At 41.3% G+C, this 22955-nt stretch overlaps 1 protein-coding gene across 4 annotated transcripts in view; it reads left to right on the top strand.

Moving 5' to 3' along the window:
* The window catches only part of sh3pxd2ab (SH3 and PX domains 2Ab), a 283993-nt gene that overhangs the window by 241897 nt on the left and 19141 nt on the right, over positions 1-22955 (top strand). For 2 of the 4 annotated variants that reach the window (XM_061968226.1, XM_061968235.1), the window contains exon 10: positions 11499-11582. The exons of the other annotated variants lie outside the window; for them this stretch is intronic. In XM_061968226.1, the coding sequence (XP_061824210.1) occupies positions 11499-11582 (84 nt within the window). The remainder of the gene's footprint in view (positions 1-11498; positions 11583-22955) is intronic. 4 annotated transcript variants of the gene reach the window in all.

Genomic DNA, 22955 nt, shown 5'->3' with positions numbered 1-22955 from the left:
CAGGCCTGTTTCATGAGGGGGGGTTCCCTCAATCATCAGGAGATTTTAATGGGAGCATTCACATACCATGGTTTATATAGGGCACAGAGTGGGTGGGTACAGGCTGGCGTAGGGGCGTGGTGATTGGCTCATGTGTTACCTAGGAGGTGTTTCCGTCTGTGGCGGCATGCTGATACAATTTCGCTGCGCTTGTTGAGGGATGACAGGTCTGGACGGTATATAATAAACAGTTTTTCTTTCAAGCATAGGTTGCATCTTTTATTACCACTATTGTAAGGTGTGCTGGATGCAAGAATTTGCCATGTTATTGAATATTCAACATTATTGTCTTTGAGGTCCCAAATGTGTTTGCTGAGTTCTGTGGTGTTTCGCAGGTTTTGGTTCCTGAAAGAAGCCTTGTGATTGTTCCATCTGGTTTTAAACTCTCCCTCGGTTAATCCTACATATGTGTCGGATGTGTTAATGTCCTTGCGTGTTACCTTAGATTGGTAAACAACTGATGTTTGTAAGCACCCCCCGTTGAGAGGGCAATCAGGTTTCTTGCGGCAGTTGCAGCCTTTGTTGGTTTTGGAGTCGCTCTGTTCGGGGGGGCCGAAACCGTCAACTTCCTCGACGTCACTTTCAACCTGAGAAATAACAGCTACCAACCATTCACGAAATCCAACACAACACTCCAATACGTGCACCATGACAGCAACCACCCACCCACCACCACGAAAAGAATACCTACCGGAATTAATAAAAGGCTATCGATGCTGTCATCTAGCAAAGCTGAATTTGACCAAGCAACCCCCCCGTACCAAAAAGCACTTGATGAAAGCGGATACAATTTCACCCTCACCTATGAACCCACGCCAGGAAACCAACCAAAAAAGAACAGAAAACGAAACAACATCATCTGGTACAACCCCCCATACAGCAAAAACGTCTCAACTAACATAGGCCACAAATTCCTCACTCTGATTGACAAACACTTCCCCAAAGGCAACACCCTAAGAAAAGTATTCAACAAGAACAACATTAAATTGAGCTACAGCTGTATGAACAATATACGACAAATTATCTCAAACCACAACAAGACAATTGCAAATGAGCCGTCGGCCCTCAGACAGAGCGACTCCAAAACCAACAAAGGCTGCAACTGCCGCAAGAAACCTGATTGCCCTCTCAACGGGGGGTGCTTACAAACATCAGTTGTTTACCAATTTAAGGTAACACGCAAGGACATTAACACATCCGACACATATGTAGGATTAACCGAGGGAGAGTTTAAAACCAGATGGAACAATCACAAGGCTTCTTTCAGGAACCAAAACCTGCGAAACACCACAGAACTCAGCAAACACATTTGGGACCTCAAAGACAATAATGTTGAATATAAAATAACATGGCAAATTCTTGCATCCAGCACACCTTACAATAGTGGTAATAAAAGATGTAACCTAAGAGAAACTGTTTATTATATACCGTCCAGACCTGTCATCCCTCAACAAGCGCAGCGAAATTGTATCAGCATGCCGCCACAGACGGAAACACCTCCTAGGTAACACATGAGCCAATCACCACGCCCCTACGCCAGCCTGTACCCACCCACTCTGTGCCTTATATAAACCATGGTATGTGAATGCTTCCATTAAAATCTCCTGATGATTGAGGGAACCCCTCATGAAACAGGCCTGTAGAGATGAAGTAGTCTTGTGATTTTTTTCCCACACATATATATATATATATATATATATATATATATATATATATATATATATATATATATATATATATATATATATATATATATATATAAATAAGAGAAATACTTGAATTTCAGTGTTCATTTATTTACACATATACACACACATAACACTCATCTACTCATTGTTGAGTTAAGGGTTGAATTGTCCATCCTTGTTCTATTCTCTGTCACTATTTTTCTAACCATGCTGAACACCCTCTCTGATGATGCATTCTACTCCGTCTCCTTGTTGTGTGCGCAGTTGTGCACTGCACTCTCTAAAAGCCCTAGATGTTAATGTCGCATATGCATGTACAGTAGATGGCAGTATTGTCCTGTTTAAGAGTGTCACAACATTGCTGTTTACGGCAGACGAATTGCTTTACGGTAGACGAAAACGTGACTGCTCGTTGTTGCGCTGGGAGGACGTTAATGAAACTGCCTAACAATAAACCGTCATTCTACAGTTATAACGTGATTTGGCAGGCACGCTGTTTATATTGTGGTAAAGCGGACGTGAAAACAGGCTGTCGACATGTCACTCAGGTCCGCCTGAATCTCGGGAGATTTTCGGGGGAAAATTTGTCCCGGGAGGTTTTCGGGAGAAGCGCTGAATTTCGGGAGTCTCCCGGAAAATCCGGGAGGGTTGGCAAGTATGGGTTATGACGCAATCTCATAAATGACTTAAAAATGTGGTTTTGTCCAAAGTGGATTGGTTTGTGACAAAAATAATTTAATTTATTTGCTTTATATATTTCTTATTTTATTTACAAGTACAGTATGTTATATATCCGTTGTGTGTTCTGTGTACAGTGTGAGGGACTTAGGTGTTAGGGTTAGGGTTAGGGTTCGGGTTAGAGACTTAGGGTTAGGGTTAGGTTTTTTTTTTTGGTTGTTTGTTTTTCATTTATTTATTTATTTCAGGCAATGACATAAAAAAAAAAAAATTTTTTTTTAAAAAAGTACAAAATTGACAACACATAATAATATAAATTAATATAGTGCAAAAGGTAATATATAGTATGTAATGCATGATTGTCCAGTTTTGCCTGAAAGGGAGTGGGAAGAAGATAACTTAGGGTTGGGGTTAGGTTTTTTTTTTTTTGTTTATTTGTTTTTCATTTATTTATTTATTTCAGGCAATGACATAAAAAAAATAAAAATAAAAAAAAAGTACAAAATTGACAACACATAATAATATAAATGAATATAGTGCAAAAGGTAATGTATAGTATGTAATGCATGATTGTCCAGTTTTGCCTGAAAGGGAGTGGGAAGAAGATAACTTAGGGTTAGGGTTAGGTTTTTTTTTCGTTTGTTTGTTTTTCATTTATTTATTTATTTCAGGCAATGACATAAAAAAAAAAAAAAATTAAAAAAAAAGTACAAAATTTACAACACATAATAATATAAATGAATATAGCGCAAAAGGTAATGTATAGTATGTAATGCATGATTGTCCAGTTTTGCCTGAAAGGGGGTGGGAAGAAGATAACTTAGGGTTGGGGTTAGGTTTTTTTTTTTGTTTGTTTGTTTTTCATTTATTTATTTATTTCAGGCAATGACATAAAAAAAAAATAAATAAAAAAAAAAAAGTACAAAATTGACAACACATAATAATATAAATTAATATAGCGCAAAAGGTAATGTATAGTATGTAATGCATGATTGTCCAGTTTTGCCTGAAAGGGAGTGGGAAGAAGATAACTTAGGGTTGGGGTTAGGTTTTTTGTTTGTTTGTTTGTTTTTCATTTATTTATTTATTTCAGGCAATGACATAAAAAAAAAAAAAAATTAAAAAAAAAGTACAAAATTTACAACACATAATAATATAAATTAATATAGCGCAAAAGGTAATGTATAGTATGTAATGCATGATTGTCCAGTTTTGACTGAAAGGGAGTGGGAAGAAGATAACTTAGGGTTAGGGTTAGGGTTTTTTGTTTGTTTGTTTGTTTTTCATTTATTTATTTATTTCAGGAAATGACATAAAAAAAATAAAATAAAATAAAAAGTACAAAATTGACAACAAATAATAATAATATAAATGAATATAGTGCAAAAGGTAATGTATAGTATGTAATGCATGATTGTCCAGTTTTGCCTGAAAGGGAGTGGGAAGAAGATAACTTAGGGTTTTACTAAAACTGTGACAAAAATAACATGTTTTTGTAGATTTTCACCCCTAAATCCAGCCGCACACTTCCCTTGCATTTTGTTGCATTTTCCTAGTTTGATCTTCTGGTAAAATGTCTTCAAGGTCGGCTAGTCCGCACACAAAAAACAAAGCTGAGTTGTAGGCGTTTTTTAATTTAATTTAAATATATTTAGCTGCTGAGCATACCTTGACCCACTTTGGATTGTTTTTTTTTGCATCTTTAATAGTCAAAAAGGTCAGAAATGTGGCCTCTGCATCCTTCAGAGTAGGCTTGTACGGTATACTGGTACTAGTATAGTATGGCGGTACTAATGAAACAAAAACGGTACTATACCCTGTTTGAAAAGTACCGGTTTTTGGGGCATGACTGCGCATCATCACGTGGTGACATTGCTGGTTTTAGGAGCAGAGGAGCATGTTCGGCAGCGCACACACACAGAGTACTTACAAGCAGACACAGTGTGTAGACCAGTGGTTCTCAAACTTTTTTTGTCATCCCCCACTTTGGACAAGGGGGAGTTTTTAAGCCCCACCTGCCCCCATCGCCCCAACAGAGCGCTAATGCCAAGCTTAACATTTTCAAATTTATTGAACATCAAGTAACATCAAATTGTATACATCCATCCATCCATCCATTTTCTACCGCTTATTCCCTTTGGGGTCGCGGGGGGCGCTGGAGCCTATCCCAGCTACAATCGGGCGGAAGGCGGGGTACACCCTGGACAAGTCGCCACCTCATCGCAGGGCCAACACAGATAGACAGACAACATTCACACTCACATTCACACACTAGGGCCAATTTAGTGTTGCCAATCAACCTATCCCCAGGTGCATGTCTTTGGAGGTGGGAGGAAGCCGGAGTACCTGGAGGGAACCCACGAAGTCACGGGGAGAACATGCAAACTCCACACAGAAAGATCCCGAGCCCGGGATTGAACCCAAGACTACTCAGGACCTTCGTATTGTGAGGCAGATGTATATATATGTATATATACATATATACATATATATATATATACATATATATATATACATATACATATATATATATATATACATATACATATATACATATACATATATATATACATATATATATATACATATACATATATATATATATATATATATATAAATATACATATATACATATATATATACATAAATATACATATATACATATATATATACATATATATATATATATATATATATATATATAGCTAGAATTCCCTGAAAGTCAAGTATTTCTTATATATATATATATATATATATATATATATATATATATATATATATATATGTGAAATACTTGACTTGACTCCCCTCTTAACCACCCCCCCCCACCTCCCGAAATCGGAGGTCTCAAGGTTGGCAAGAATGATGAAACAGCACGGCCGTATGATCAGCTCCCATTTCCTCACACAGTGCAGAGAACAGTCGCGCTTTCAGTGGTCGTGTTTTGATCAAATTTACCGTGCTCACAACATCTGTTAAAACTTCATTGAGTTCAGGGCTGAGCTGCCTTGACGCGAGTGCTTCCCGGTGAATGACACAGTGTGTCCAATGCGCATTTGGCGCAACCCTCTTTATTAGAGCCTGCAGCTTGTTTCTTGACCCTGCCATGGTCATTGCGCCATCAGAGCAAAAGCCCACACAGTTTTCCCATTTAAGGTCGTGTTCTTTGAGGAAACTGTCCATTATCTTGAACAGCTCATCAGCAGAGGCTCTATTTTTGATGTATTTGCAAAACAGCAAATCCTCGCACAGTGACTCGCCATTCACAAAGCGGACGTATGCGATGAACAGGCAGTCTTTATTGCTGTCAGTAGCTTTGTCCACTTGTAAAGCAAAACGACTTTCTTTTCATTTTTCTCCGAGTTGTTCCTCAAGATCACTTGCAATGTCGCATATACGTCTCGCAACTGTGTCGTTTGACAGTGGGACAGCTTTTCATTTTGCTGCGCTTGTCTCGTCAAGTTTGTTCCGCTTAGCCCCGCCCCCATTAGTTACTGTTGCTATGTCTGTCAAACTTTTGCTCCTACCTAGAAATTTAAAGCCTACAGGAAAAATAAGTAATTTACATGTATTTATATAGCGGATTTCACAGACAGAATCACAAAGTGATTTACAGTGTGTATAGAAAATGAAAGCATAGTAAAAAAAAAAAAATCTAAAAAAAAAAAAAAAAAAAAAATTAAAGTGAAATTCCCTCCCGTTCCTCGCGCCCCACCTGTCATGTCTCTATTCCCCACCAGTGGGGCGCGCCCCACACTTTGAGAAACGCTGGTGTAGACAGAAAAGGGAGAATGGACGCATTTTGGTGTAAAAAGTCAAGATAAAGGTGAAGTTATAACACTGAAACACCCTCAGGGAGAGCTGCTTAAGCGGCTAACATCCATCCACAGTGTTTTAGCTACTTCTAAATCCCTAATTCTGGCCTCCATGGCGACAAATAAAGTAAGTGTCTTACAAGTAGCATTATCACTGGAGGACGAGGAATAGCTAAACATGCTTCACTACAAACCGTAGGAGGATACAATAGCTCACCAGCGTCACAATGTAAACAAACGCCATGGGTGGATCTACACCTGACATCCACTGTAATGATACCAAGTACAATAGCGTATCTAGTTGATACTACTATGATTACATCGATATTTGGGGCGCAGGTACAGAACAATCAAATTCCGGAGGGCCCGCCTCAGGAAAAGCCTGATCCCTGCAGCTATAGCCGCCCTTAACAGCAGGCCCGGCCGACCTGTCTGACAAGCCTGTAAATGTGTGTTAGTCATGTATGATGTCTTTTTGTTATTTTTTTTTTGTGTGATGTGTAATGTCTAGTGTTTAAATGTACGGCAGTGACAATGAATTTCCCCAAGGGGACCAATAAATCTAATCTAATCTAATTTGTTATCGTCACAAAATCTTTTTTCCTTTTTTAAAAATGTATATAATGTTTATAAAGTCAGTAAATACGTCCCTGGACACATGAGGACTTTGAATATGTCCAATGTATGATCCTGTATCTACTGTCATTTTTATTGTTTATAAACTCAGGAAAATACCCTGGACTAGTGTTGTCCCGATACCAATATTTTAGTACCAGCACCAAAATTATTTCGATACTTTTCGGTACTTTCCTAATAAAGGAGACCACAAAAAAATTGCATTATTGGCTTTATTTTAACATATAGTACCGAATATAATTCATTAGTATCGCGGTACTATACTAATACCAGTACACCGTACAACCCTACCCTGGACACATGAGGACTTTGAATATGACCAATGTATGATCCTGTAACTACTTGGTATCAGATCCATACCTAAATGTGTGGTATCATCCAAAACTAATGTCAAGTATCAAAGAAGAGAAGAATAAGTGATTATTACATTTGAACAGAAGTGTAGATAGAACATGTTCAAACAGAAAACAGTGCGACACCTACCCTTTACATCAGTATTTCTTAACCATATTATTATTGGTTTATTATGTATTATATTTTATTGTATGATCCTGTAACTACTTGGTATCAGATCCATACCTAAATGTGTGGTATCATCCAAAACTAATGTCAAGTATCAAAGAAGAGAAGAATAAGTGATTATTACATTTTAACAGAAGTGTAGATAGAACACGTTAAAACAGAAAATAAGCAGATATTAACAGTAAATGAACAAGTAGGGATAGGGATAGGTCTTTATTGTCATTGCAACAAGTACAACAAAACTATGTTTTCAGCACAAACCCGTTCAAGATTAGACAAACAAACAGGAACGCTGATGAGTCGCCACGAGGCGCCCCGTAAAACGTGGGAAAAAGGTAAAACGCTGGGGGAGAAGATGAGTAAAAAAATACAATCTAGACTAGGCTCCTAAGGGGGCCTAGTCTGGAGTGGGAAAAAAACCTCCATGCCATGCACACATCAACATGTTTCATTTAATCACGACAACTCGCATCAGAGGGTGGGGGAGTTGGGGCCCTGGAGGTCGACTGCTGCTATGAAGCGCTGCCAGCCGTCCATCACAAAAATCAAGTGGTGGTGAAGGCGTGGGGTGGGGGACGGGGGGGTGTGTGTGTGTATATGCCCATTGTCTTGGGTGTGTTGATGTAGTGTTCATGTTCATAGGTTCATAAGTAGATTAATAATAAATTTTTTAGTTTGTCCCTCATAATGTGTAGAAAATAATAGGTGTATAAATGACACAATATGTTACTGCATAGACTAATTAGGAGTCTTTGTTTGTTTACTTACTACTAAAAGACAAGTTGTCTATTTTATTTAAGGACTAAATTACAATAATAAACATATGTGACATCGGGGGCGGTACCTCTGGATTGGCAGACCGGGGTGGTGGTTCCTCTCTTTAAGAAGGGGAACCGGAGAGTGTGTTCCAACTATCGTGGGATCACACTCCTCAGCCTTCCCGGTAAGGTCTATTCAGGTGTACTGGAGAGGAGGCTACGCCGGATAGTCGAACCTCGGATTCAGGAGGAACAGTGTGGTTTTCGTCCTGGTCGTGGAACTGTGGACCAGCTCTATACTCTCGGCAGGGTCCTTGAGGGTGCATGGGAGTTTGCCCAACCAGTCTACATGTGTTTTGTGGACTTGGAGAAGGCATTCGACCGTGTACCCCGGGAAGTCCTGTGGGGAGTGCTCAGAGAGTACGGGGTAACGGACTGTCTTATTGTGGCTGTTCGCTCCCTGTATGATCAGTGCCAGAGCTTGGTCCGCATTGCCGGCAGTAAGTCGGACACGTTTCCAGTGAGGGTTGGACTCCGCCAAGGCTGCCCTTTGTCACCGATTCTGTTCATAACCTTTATGGAAAGAATTTCTAGGCGCAGTCAGGGCGTTGAGGGGATCTGGTTTGGTGGCTGCAGGATTAGGTCTCTGCTATTTGCAGATGATGTGGTCCTGATGGCTTCCTCTGGCCAAGATCTTCAGCTCTCGCTGGATCGGTTCGCAGCCGAGTGTGAAGCGACTGAGATGGGAATCAGCACCTCCAAGTCCGAGTCCATGGTTCTCTCCCGGAAAAGGGTGGAGTGCCATCTCCGGGTTGGGGAGGAGATCTTGCCCCAAGTGGAGGAGTTCAAGTACCTCGGAGTCTTGTTCACGAGTGAGGGAAGAGTGGATCGTGAGATCGACAGGCGGATCGGTGCGGCATCTTCAGTAATGCGGACGCTGTATCGATCCGTTGTGGTGAAGAAGGAGCTGAGCCGGAAGGCAAAGCTCTCGATTTACCGGTCGATCTACGTTCCCATCCTCACCTATGGTCATGAGCTTTGGGTCATGACCGAAAGGACAAGATCACGGGTACAAGCGGCCGAAATGAGTTTCCTCCGCCGGGTGGCGGGGCTCTCCCTTAGAGATAGGGTGAGAAGCTCTGTCATCCGGGGGGAGCTCAAAGTAAAGCCGCTGCTCCTCCACATCGAGAGGAGCCAGATGAGGTGGTTCGGGCATCTGGTCAGGATGCCACCCGAACGCCTCCCTAGGGAGGTGTTTAGGGCACGTCCCACCGGTAGGAGGCTGCGGGGAAGACCCAGGACACGTTGGGAAGACTATGTCTCCCGGCTGGCCTGGGAACGCCTCGGGGTCCCACAGGAAGAGCTGGACGAAGTGGCTGGGGAGAGGGAAGTCTGGGCTTCCCTGCTTAAGCTGCTGCCCCCGCGACCCGACCTCGGATAAGCGGAAGAAGATGGATGGATGGATAGACTATTTTATTTAAGGACTAAATTACAATAATAAACATATGTGACATCGGGGGCGGTACCTCTGGATTGGCAGACCGGGGTGGTGGTTCCTCTCTTTAAGAAGGGGAACCGGAGGGTGTGTTCCAACTATCGTGGGATCACACTCCTCAGCCTTCCCGGTAAGGTCTATTCAGGTGTACTGGAGAGGAGGCTACGCCGGATAGTCGAACCTCGGATTCAGGAGGAACAGTGTGGTTTTCGTCCTGGTCGTGGAACTGTGGACCAGCTCTATACTCTCGGCAGGGTCCTTGAGGGTGCATGGGAGTTTGCCCAACCAGTCTACATGTGCTTTGTGGACTTGGAGAAGGCATTCGACCGTGTACCCCGGGAAGTCCTGTGGGGAGTGCTCAGAGAGTACGGGGTAACGGACTGTCTTATTGTGGCAGTTCGCTCCCTGTATAATCAGTGCCAGAGCTTGGTCCGCATTGCCGGCAGTAAGTCGGACACGTTTCCAGTGAGGGTTGGACTCTGCCAAGGCTGCCCTTTGTCACCGATTCTGTTCATAACTTTTATGGACAGAATTTCTAGGCGCAGTCAAGGCGTTGAGGGGATCTGGTTTGGTGGCTGCAGGATTAGGTCTCTGCTATTTGCAGATGATGTGGTCCTGATGGCTTCCTCTGGCCAGGATCTTCAGCTCTCACTGGATCGGTTCGCAGCCGAGTGTGAAGCGACTGGGATGGGAATCAGCACCTCCAAGTCCGAGTCCATGGTTCTCTCCCGGAAAAGGGTGGAGTGCCATCTCCGGGTTGGGGAGGAGATCTTGCCCCAAGTGGAGGAGTTCAAGTACCTCGGAGTCTTGTTCACGAGTGGGGGAAGAGTGGATGGTGAGATCGACAGGCGGATCGGTGCGGCGTCTTCAGTAATGCGGACGCTGTATCGATCCGTTGTGGTGAAGAAGGAGCTGAGCCGGAAGGCAAAGCTCTCGATTTACCGGTCGATCTACGTTCCCATCCTCACCTATGGTCATGAGCTTTGGGTCATGACCGAAAGGACAAGATCACGGGTACAAGCGGCCGAAATGAGTTTCCTCCGCCGAGTGGCGGGTCTCTCCCTTAGAGATAGGGTGAGAAGCTCTGTCATCCGGGGGGAGCTCAAAGTAAAGCCGCTGCTCCTCCACATGGAGAGGAGCCAGATGAGGTGGTTTGGGCATCTGGTCAGGATGCCACCCGAACGCCTCCCTAGGAAGGTGTTTCGGGCACGTCCGACCGGTAGGAGGCCGCGGGGAAGACCCAGGACACGTTGGGAAGACTATGTCTCCCGGCTGGCCTGGGAACGCCTCGGGGTCCCACAGGAAGAGCTGGACGAAGTGGCTGGGGAGAGGGAAGTCTGGGCTTCCCTGCTTAAGCTGCTGCCCCCGCAACCCGACCTCGGATAAGCGGAAGAAGATGGATGGATGGAACATATGTTTCATGTACCCTAAGACTTTTTGTTCAAACAAAGACAATAACGCCATTTTTTGTGGTCCCCTTTATTTAGAAAGGTATTGAAATACATTTTAGTACCGGGACAACTCTACTTCAGAGTAGTTAGTCCTGGGTAGAAGAAGTTAGGACATCCCTAACTCCAGTCCTTTAAGATGTCAGCTGTTTCAGTCTGTTGTAGTTCCTGTGGCAGCCATGTGCGGCCCAGATGCTCCACCATGACAGGATGAGGAAACCATGCTCATAACCTCCCAATTAAAAGCCAGAGAAGAAGATGTCTTCATTTAACACTTCACCCCTCATTCCAGTCTGACCTGCTCTTCCATGTGCAGCTAACAACAACAACATGTCTTCCATGTCACGTGTGTGTGTGTGTTTCACTCTCAACCTTCTTTGTTTGTTGACGAGCGTGCGCTCCACATTTGTGTCCGTCAGTTACTAAGCGACACAAGGCGCACCTGAAGAGGCTGGACCGCAGATGGACGCTGGGCGGTGTCATCAGCCGGCAGCAGAGCCCAGGTGAAGTGACTACCTGCCCTTTGGCGCCTCCCCTGTCATGTGACCTCATTCTTCTTGTTCTGTCCCACTAACCACTAACTGTCATTCTCATTATAATGCGCTTTACTTTCAGTATATTCACCCTCATTTTCGGACCATAAGGCGCACCGGGTCTATGCAGGTCTATTGTCATACAAAAGGCGCACCAAATTATAAGGCGCATTAAAGGGGTTGAAGCACAGTACGTCTGACTATGGTAGCCGTAATGCTCCGACAATCCGTCAAGCGGTGCGACTTCTTAGCGTCCCAAAACACATTTTTTCAATATTCTAAAAGTACGATGGACTAGGACCCGGAGCATTAGGACTGATTACACACTAATCACTACTATACAAGAAGTTCTAGGAATAGGTATTGAAGCTGGGTTCCATATTAACCATATTTGCCAACCTTGAGACCTCCGATTTCGGGAGGTGGCGGAGGTGGGGGTGGGCGTGGTTGGGGGCGTGGTTAAGAGGGGAGGAGTATATTGACAGCTAGAATTCACCAAGTATTTCATATATATATATATATATATATATATATATATATATATATATATATATATATATATATATATGTGTCTTAATAAGGTTATCCAAAAAATAGTGCTCGATACCGTAGTAGAGCGCAATATATGTATGTGTGGGAAAAAAATCACAAGACTATTTCATCTCTACAGGCCTGTTTCATGAGGGGGGTACCCTCAATCATCAGGAGATTTACCACACATACATATATATATATATATATATATATATATATATATATATATATATATATATATATATATATATATATATATATATGTGTGTGTGGGAAAAAAAATCACAAGACTATTTCATCTCTACAGGCCTGTTTCATGAGGGGGGGTTCCCTCAATCATCAGGAGATTTTAATGGGAGCATTCACATACCATGGATTATATAGGGCACAGAGTGGGTGGGTACAGGCTGGTGTAGGGGCGTGGTGATTGGCTCATGTGTTACCTAGGAGGTGTTTCCGTCTGTGGCGGCATGCTGTTACAATTTCGCTGCGCTTGTTGAGGGATGACAGGTCTGGACGGTAAATAATAAACAGTTTTTCTTTCAAGCATAGGTTGCATCTTTTATTACCACTATTGTAAGGTGTGCTGGATGCAAGAATTTGCCATGTTATTGAATATTCAACATTATTGTCTTTGAGGTCCCAAATGTGTTTGCTGAGTTCTGTGGTATTCCGCAGGTTTTGGTTCCTGAAAGAAGCCTTGTGATTGTTCCATCTGGTTTTGAACTCTCCTTCAGTTAATCCTACATATGTGTCGGATGTGTTAATGTCCTTGCGTGTTACCTTAGATTGGTAGACAACTGATGTTTGTAAGCACCCCCCGTTGAGAGGGCAATCAGGTTTCTTTCGACAGTTGCAACCTTTGTTGGTTTTGGAGTCACATTTGGGACCTCAAAGACAATAATGTTGAATATTCAATAACATGGCAAATTCTTGCATCCAGCACACCTTACAATAGTGGTAATAAAAGATGCAACCTATGCTTGAAAGAAAAACTGTTTATTATTTACCGTCCAGACCTGTCATCCCTCAACAAGCGCAGCGAAATTGTAACAGCATGCCGCCACAGACGGAAACACCTCCTAGGTAACACATGAGCCAATCACCACGCCCCTACACCAGCCTGTACCCACCCACTCTGTGCCCTATATAATCCATGGTATGTGAATGCTCCCATTAAAATCTCCTGATGATTGAGGGAACCCCCCCTCATGAAACAGGCCTGTAGAGATGAAATAGTCTTGTGATTTTTTCCCCACACATACATATATTGCGCTTTACTACGGTATCGAGCACTATTTTTTGGATAACCTTATTAAGACATATATATATATATATATATATATATATATATATATATATATATATATATATACATCCTAAAAATATGCAAACAAAACTGTGTTTAGATAATTGATACTTCAAACTTGCATAAATAAATATTAAGGAATATAACATAACTTGGCTTCTGAGAGCTTCAAAATGTAATGAATAAAATGCTAAAGTTGTTGATAAACAAGCAATTATTTTAATAATTAAATATGGTCATTTTAGATGAATTATTATGATAATTTAAAATAAATTATTTCAAATATGTTTATTTAAATGTATCATTCTATGGCTGGATGTAATAAGGAGTCAGAAAAAAATACAAATAAAAATACAATTAATTGTGATGTTTTTAGCAAAATATAGTGAACATTTTTTTTTTTTTGTATTAATAAATATATGTATTTTTTAGGTAAGATAAACATAATAATACAATTTATCTCTAGTCTGGATGATTTAGTTCTTGTCACCCTGTTGTCCTCCCGTCGTGAAAAAAGGCTGTCCTCACTCAGGTCCGCATGGAGCTGGAGGCCACGCCCCCTCCAGCTCCGGCTGAAAATCGGGAGATTTTTCGGGAGAATATTTGTCCCGGGAGGGGCGCTGAATTTCGGGAGTCTCCCGGAAAATTCGGGAGGGTTGGCAAGTATGATATTAACACTGGTGCCGACGTAAACAGTAGTAAGCACGTTTTAAAACAAAGTAGCAATCGGTGCTAAATGAATGCAGACTGAAGTGATATCGTGGAAGTGACGTCCTGAAACTAGGCAACCAAAGTATGACGCTCTTTTTAAACTTTATTGCCAACCTTAACACGTTAACAGCAACTCTAAGGGCCGACACCACAACGTTAACCCAGCACGTCCTCATTACCAACCAATCCCAGTCACTGCGAGCAAGGTGCGTTCACGAGCAGCCGGAATTATGAGTATCAAAATTACAACTCAAGTAAGTCGGGTGTTTTGCACATTTTCTATGTTCGGGACAATACATCTCCTAATAGGTGCCATTTTGGGGTCCTTATACACACACCATTATAATATCCGTATGTTGAAGCACAGTACGTCTGACTATGGTAGCCGTAATGCTCCCACAATCCATCAAGCGGTGCGGCTTCATAGTTTACCAAAGTCCTACTAAAATATTTTTACAGATTTTTGAGCGCCGTGTGTAATGTTCTATATTCTCAATGAAATATGAATGTTTTGGTGTTGCTTGTTTATGGGGTCCTTGCTAGTGTCATTTATTGAACAGGCGTCGACTCACAGTCCGCACCTATCTCTTATGTGCGGCTGCCATCTACTGTTCACGCTTATCGTTACCAAATAGAATTGCTTTGAGGTCAGTAAGCACAACCAGAATGAATACGTACATTAGGCGCACCAGGTTATAAGGCGCACTGTCGAGTTTTGAGAAAATGAAAGGACTTTTGGTGCGCCTTATAGTCCAAAACAGTGAGTAGTTACAGTAGTTACTAGAGATGCGCGGATAGGCAATTTATTTCATCCGCAACCGCGTCAGAAAGTCGTCAACCATCCGCCATCCACCCGATGTAACGTTTGATCAGAACTGCACCCGCCCGCCATCCGCCCGCACTCGCCCAAAGTTTTATTTACGGAGGCAATAATTGAGCATGGATTTCCAATCGCACTGGCTGATCACATGGGACAGTTAAATGTTTGTAATGCAACCTTTAAAAGTCATTACGCGGTGATCGCGGTCCCAAAAATAAACTTTTCTTGCATGATAATGTCCAGAAAAATTTGCTTTATATTACTATAGAGTCCTTTTAACGAATGAGTTTGATGGTTTATCACAAACCTTAAATGAAAGAAGTCCTTTGTTCTCCTGCACCATGCGCGCGTGCACTTTGGCCTTGCTTCGTGTTTGGTGCGCAATCCTGTCGGCTGTATTTCACAGCACGACATACTGTTAAAAGTGTTTATACTATTTATGCTTTCAAGTTCAAGTTGAAGAAATCTTGTTAAATGTTGACAGCATAACTACCAAAATACAGAAGTATGTCCTTAATATTTTTGCAGTGCTATTTCTGTTGAAAAGTTCAAATGATTACATTAGAGATGTGATGTGCCACTTTTCAAGTGTCTGATGGCTTCAATTAATTTTCATGAATTTTTCATATTTTGAATTCTTTTGAAAGGCTTACAAAAAAACTACATTTGAATTGTAATTCCATGCTATTGACAGGACTATTAATTTTAATGAAGTTAGCTTACCATGTTTACAGTATGATAATTGTGATAGAAATGTGAATTTTAGGCACAGAATATTTTTTACAATTGAACAAGGCAGTAGATTATACAAGCTTGGACAGAAAGTTAATAATGACACCAATTTTTTTTTTAATGGAATTGTTTAGTACTGTTTTACCATTTGTTTACTGTAAAAAGTGTTTATACTTTCAATTAACAAATTGAAGTCTTGTGAAAGGTTGACAGGATAACTGGCATTAACTGTCAAAATAATTTCAAACTATTGAAGTTAGCTTACAGAATAAACATGTCAATCAACCCATATGATTTTTGCTGTAATATTTTTGTTTTGAAAAGTCACTGTGACTGATAGAAAAGTGATGGTTTTAGCAACATTTTAACCTGTCTGAATGCTAATAATCATTTTGCGTCGGGGGGCGAAGCCCTGAACCCTCCACCAGGACTTTGTCCTGGACCTACCGGGGCCTGCGGCCCTTGGACCCTGGTTACTAGGTTTTTCTGATTTCAAAAGTTGGCAGGTATGGTGAGGTTATAAAGCTTTTGCCTGTTAAAGAAAGGAGACTGATCCAATGCAGCACAGACTTTCGCGTGCCACGCTGTCACGACCCAGACGCACACCAGTGCGCAATCATATGGGAGCCGCGCTGAGCGCACCTCCAAGCGCGTCTCGCTGCCGGCGACGGCCAGGTATGGGCCCGACGCTCCAGCGCCATCCATTTTCAGGGCTAGTTGATTCGGCAGGTGGGTTGTTACACACTCCTTAGCGGGTTCCGACTTCCATAGCCACCGTCCTGCTCTCTATATAAACCAGGGTGAGCCCCACCCCTTTCGTGAGCGCACTGCGCGCGGAGTGACCCCTGTTACGCGCCCCCGGCAACAGGGGTGGCGGGCAGGTAAGCTGCGCGGGCGGAGTGCGCGGAGTGACTCCTGTTACGAGCCCCCGGCCACGGGGGTGGCGGGCAGGTAAGCTGCTTACCTGCTGCGCGTGACGCCGGCCGCGGCGAAGGCGGACGAGGCGGGGTGTCGGTGCGGTGGTGACCCTGGACGTGCGTCGGGCCCTTCTCGCGGATCGCCTCAGCTACGGCTCCCGGTGGGGCCCTCTCGGGGGAAGGGGCCTCGGTCCCGGACCCCGGCGAGGCGTCCCTTCTCCGCTCCGTAAAAGTGTCCATCTCTTTTCTTTTTTTTTCTTCTGTTGTGGCATATGCTGCAGGTGCCTGCTCGTTTTTCGTATGTGGGTAACAACATTTAACTATGTATATATATTTACCAATTGGTTTAACTGCCACCCGCAAAAAAAAAAAAAAATCTAATTAATCCGCCCGACCCGACCCGCGCGCGGATAAAATCTTTTTTTTTTTTTATTTCATCCGCCCGATCCGCGGATAATCCGCGGACTCCGCGGTTGTGCCCACAAACCGCGCATCTCTAGTAGTTACACAATTTGAAACTTAAGGTAACTGGGAATAAGTATAACCTTGGAATGGGCTTAGCTGCTCAGCACATCATAAGCATCATTCATTCATCCAAATAAAACCCAACCATTAAAACAACGTTGAGAACTTGTTGAATTAGGTCCTGACGTTGAGTGATTATTTACTCTTTATACGTGTGTAAACCTGTTCAAATGTTTCATGAAGACATTATTGATGGCAACAGTGGATATTTATTGCTGTGCTAAAAATAAATGACAATAGCATAACCTGGAAGTAGGGTTGTCCCAATACCAATATTTTGGTACCGGTACCAAAATGTATTTCGATACTTTTCTAAATAAAGGGGACCACAAAAAATGTCATTATTGTCTTCATTTGAACAAAAAATCTTAGTGTACATGAAACATATGTTTATTATTGTCATTTAGTCCTTAAATAAAATAGACAACTTGTCTTTTAGTAGTAAGTAAACAAACAAAGACTCCTAATTAGTCTATGCAGTAACATATTGTGTCATTTATACACCTATTATTTTCTACACATTATGAGGGACAAACTGTACAAAATTGATTATTAATCTACTGTTAATATCTGCTTACTTTCTGTTTCAACATGTTCTATCTACACTACAACAAAAACATTAGTAAAAAATGTCTATGTAGCAAAACTGGTCATTTTGTGCCGTACAAGACCAACACTTTGTCATCTGTCATATCAGCCACTGATGCGTTTAGGGCCACGCAAAAAGTCAGACAACTCCAACATTGCACTGTCATTTATTAAGAATGTTAATTTATAGATATTAATCATGAAATGCTGTTACTCGATGACATAAATGCTCATAAAAAGATATATTTTACAGACAGAAAGTTACAGGAATGTACACTTTATCTCATGCTTACATCTCATTGTGCTACAAGCGAATGTTTTAAGGGGAATTAAATGAGACGGGGTACAAATTATTTCCAAAGTAGGACCCCCCACCCACCCAGACACGCTGGTACATAGCTCATGAAAAACAAGATTTTCTTGTTATTTTCATTGGAGGTCACATTAATTATACAATAATAATACTAAAATAATGAACTTATTAGGTCGAGTTTGGGACAAGTGTGATGCTGGACCACAGTCTGTTCACACTGTGCTCTGGAAGTTGCAGGAATGTACACTTTATCTCATGCTTACATCTCATTGTGCTACAAGCGAATGTTTTAAGGGGAATTAAATGAGACGGGGTACAAATTATTTCCAAAGTAGGACCCCCACCCACCCACACACGCTGGTACATAGCTCATGAAAAACAAGATTTTCTTGTTATTTTCATTGGAGGTCACATTAATTATACAATAATAATACTAAAATAATGAACTTATTAGGTCGAGTTTGGGACAAGTGTGATGCTGGACCACAGTCTGTTCACACTGTGCTCTGGAAGTTACAGGAATGTACACTTTATCTCATGCTTACATCTCATTGTGCTACAAGCGAATGTTTTAAGGGGAATTAAATGAGACGGGGTATAAATTATTTCCAAAGTAGGACCCCCCACCCAGACACGCTGGTACATAGCTCATGAAAAATAAGATTTTCTTGTTATTTTCATTTCATTGGAGGTCACATTAATTATACAATAATAATACTAAAATAATGAACTTATTAGGTCGAGTTTGGGACAAGTGTGATGCTGGACCACAGTCTGTTCACACTGTGCTCTGGAAGTTACAGGAATGTACACTTTATCTCATGCTTACATCTCATTGTGCAACATGTGAATGTTTTAAAGGGAATTGAATGAGATGGGGTACACATTCTTTCCAAAGTAGGACCCCCACCCATCCAGACACGCTGGTACATAGCTCATGAAAAATAAGATTTTCTTGTTATTTTCATTTCATTGGAGGTCACATTAATTATACAATAATAATACTAAAATAATGAACTTATTAGGTCGAGTTTGGGACAAATGTGATGCTGGACCACAGTCTGTTCACACTGTGCTCTGGAAGTTACAGGAATGCACACTTTATCTCATGCTTACATCTCATTGTGCTAAATGCGAATGTTTTAAAGGGAGTTAAATGAGATGGGGTACACATTCTTTCCAAAGTAGGACCCCCACCCAGACACGCTGGTTGGTACATAGCTCATGAAAAACAAGATTTTCTTGTTATTTTCATTGGAAGTCGCTTTACCGTATTTTTCGGACTATAAGTCGCAGTTTTTTTCATAGTTTGGCCGGGGGTGCGACTTATACTCAGGAGCGACTTATGTGTGAAATTATTAACCACATTAGCGTAAAATATCAAATAATATTATTGATCTCATTCACGTAAGAGACTAGACGTATAAGATTTCATGGGATTTAGCGATTAGGAGTGACAGATTGTTTGGTAAACGTATAGCATGTTCTATATGTTATAGTTATTTGAATGACTCTTACCATAATATGTTACGTTAACATACCAGTTGGTTATTTATGCCTCATATAACGTACACTTATTCAGCCTGTTGTTCACTATTCTTCATTTATTTTAAATTGCCTTTCAAAGTCTATTCTTGCTGTTGGCTTTTATCAAATACATTTGCCCGAAAATGCGACTTATACTCCGATGCGACTTATATATGTTTTTTTCCTTCTTTATTATGCATTTTCGGCCGGTGCGACTTATACTCCGAAAAATACGGTAATTATACAATAATAACACTAAAATATTGAACTTATTGGGTCGGGTTTGGGACAGGTGTGGTGCTGGACCACAGTCTGTTCACATTGTGCTCTGGAAGTTACAGGAATGTACACTTTATCTCATGCTTACATCTCATTGTGCTACATGCGAATGTTTTAAAGGGAATTAAATGAGATGGGGTACACATTCTTTCCAAAGTAGGACCCCCACCCAGACACGCTGGTACATAGCTCATGAAAAACAAGATTTTCTTGTTATTTTCATTGGAAGTCGCTTTACCGTATTTTTCGGACTATAAGTCGCAGTTTTTTTCATAGTTTGGCCGGGGGTGCGACTTATACTCAGGAGCGACTTTTGTGTGAAATGATGAACACATTAGCGTAAAATATCAAATAATATTATTGATCTCATTCACGTAAGAGACTAGACGTATAAGATTTCATGGGATTTAGCGATTAGGAGTGACAGATTGTTTGGTAAACGTATAGCATGTTCTATATGTTATAGTTATTTGAATGACTCTTACCATAATATGTTACGTTAACATACCAGTTGGTTATTTATGCCTCATATAACGTACACTTATTCAGCCTGTTGTTCACTATTCTTCATTTATTTGAAATTGCCTTTCAAATGTCTATTCTTGGTGTTGGATTTTATCAAATAAATTTCCCCCAAAAATGCGACTTATACTCCAGTGCGACTTATATATGTTTTTTTCCTTCTTTATTATGCATTTTCGGCCGGTGCGACTTATACTCCGGAGCGACTTATACTCCGGAGCGACTTATACTCCAAAAAATACGGTAATTATACAATAATAATACTAAAATATTGAACTTATTGGGTCAGGTTTGGGACAGGTGTGGTGCTGGACCACAGTCTGTTCACATTGTGCTCTGGAAGTTACAGGAATGCACACTTTATCTCATGCTTACATCTCATTGTGCTACATGCGAATGTTTTAGGGGAATTAAATGAGAGGGAACATTGCTTGGAAGCAGAGGTGGGACCAAGTCATTGTTTTGCAAGTCACAAGTAAGTCTCAAGTCTTTGCCCTCAAGTCAAGTCCCGAGTCAAGACAGGCAAGCCCCGAGTCAAGTCCAAAGTCAAGACTGGAAAGTCTCAAGTCAAGTCCTAAGTCCTGCATTTTGAGTTTCGAGTCCTTTCAAGTCCTTTTAACCACAGACTAATATATTAACACAGATTGTGTATGCTTTTCAAACGCTGTATTTATTTATTAAAACAAGTGCATTTTAAATTGCAGGAAAGAAAATTGTGCTGACATTCCACTTTATAATAGCACTATTAACCAGTCATTTTAAACATTAACTCATTCCTTTACAGAACAAACACATTGAAAAATAAAGTGCAAATGTACTTATTTGTACAAAAGTGTTAACATTGAAAAAACATGACATATACGTGAACATAACAAAAAAGTTGTACTTTTTATATGTCAGGGCCCTATGCTGCATTGCATTTGCAAAAGACCAAATTAGCCAAGAGTCTGTCAGTCATTTGTGCACGATGGGGGCGTAGTATGATGCCACCATGGCTGAAAACTCGCTCCACTGGAGCACTGGAGGCAGGCACTGCCAAGACTCTCATGGCCACTCGGAACAGTGAAGGAAGAGTCTTCATGTTCAATGCCCAGAACAAAAGGGGGGAGAGAGTTTTTTTGGGTTGGTGCACTACTTGTAAGTGTATCTTGTGTTTTTTATGTTGATTTAATTAAAAAAAAGAAAGAAAAAAAAATTATTTCTTGTGCGGCGCGATACCAATCGATCCACGGACCAGTACCGGGCCGCGGCCCGGTGGTTGGGGACCACTGAGGTAAACAACCAACAGTATGTCAGAAAGCTAGCTAAAACGGTACACATATTCATAATATAGTATACATTTTAACTGACCTTTATGTTACTATTTTTGTCTTTTTTTTTAGGTGGCTAAAATACGCGGTGCTGCTGACCGCCGTCTAACGTTACGTGTGATATATTGACTAACGTAACCCTGCTTAAAAAAAAATCACTGAACAAAAAGTATGAATAAGGTAGTGAACTGCAACAGATTCCCGTGTTTGCAATAACGTTATAACGTTAGCAGTGAGTTTACAGCCTCACTGTTTTAACTACACAGCAAATAAAAGTCACGTTACTTAGCCAATAAACGTTATCTTACATTCAAAACTTACCCTTCTTTGTGCAACTTCAAATGCCGGACGAAGTTGGAAGTTGTTGCCTCTCCATCAGTCATTTTGGAACCGCATGTGTTGCATACTGCAAACCGTTTTGTGTTGACCACCTCGTCATTTTTATACCCAAACAAAATTATTTTAGGTATCATTTTTTGTTCACTGGCGTGTGGTTTGGACATGTCTTCTTCGTTGGTTGTCCTGCAATTTGATTGGATGAATGCTGTGTGATGAAAACAAAGTAGATGTAATTTGATTGGCTGTTGTACTGAGAGCACACCAGCTGACACACGCAACGCTGATAGACAAGTACACAATGAAAAATACGGAGCGCTCCCGAATAACTTTTTCATCTTTGGGTTTTGGGGAAAGTAGCAAGTCATGTCAAGTCATGTCAATTCAAAAGGCTCAAGTCCAAGTGAAGTCACAAGTCATTGATGTTAAAGTCGAAGTCGAGTTGCAAGTCTTTTTTACATTTTGTCAAGTCGAGTCTAAAGTCATCAAATTCATGACTCGAGTCTGACTCGAGTCCAAGTCATGTGACTCGAGTCCACACCTCTGCTTGGAAGTCAACCAGGGTCAGAGACCAGATTTTGTTCCACTTTGGAGGTTCCACTGCATAACAATAATGACAAAAAATACCCTGTTCTTCCCGCCTGATAGTGAGGCGTCTGATGGCCATTTTTGGCTGGAGTTGCCAAATATGGTTTCCAAATATGTAAGTAGGCCAGGGAGAGTCGGGGTTAAATCAACTCCAGCTCACAATAGCTGTAATAATGTGACAAAAACGTCTTTGTTCCAGCGTTCAAACACTGCCAGAAACTATTGTCCAAACAACTGCAGCCCACGCACTGTTGTGCAGAACACACTGGAAGGCTTTATGCTGCGTTCAAAAGCCACGCCGAGGCAAATTGTGACTGGTATCGACTTATAAA

This window comes from Nerophis lumbriciformis, linkage group LG02, assembly GCF_033978685.3.
Source record: "Nerophis lumbriciformis linkage group LG02, RoL_Nlum_v2.1, whole genome shotgun sequence".
In the NCBI taxonomy this organism is placed as follows: domain Eukaryota; kingdom Metazoa; phylum Chordata; class Actinopteri; order Syngnathiformes; family Syngnathidae; genus Nerophis; species Nerophis lumbriciformis.
The sequence above is the reverse complement of the archived record's forward strand: the minus strand, read 5'-3'. Positions and strand labels throughout refer to the sequence as shown.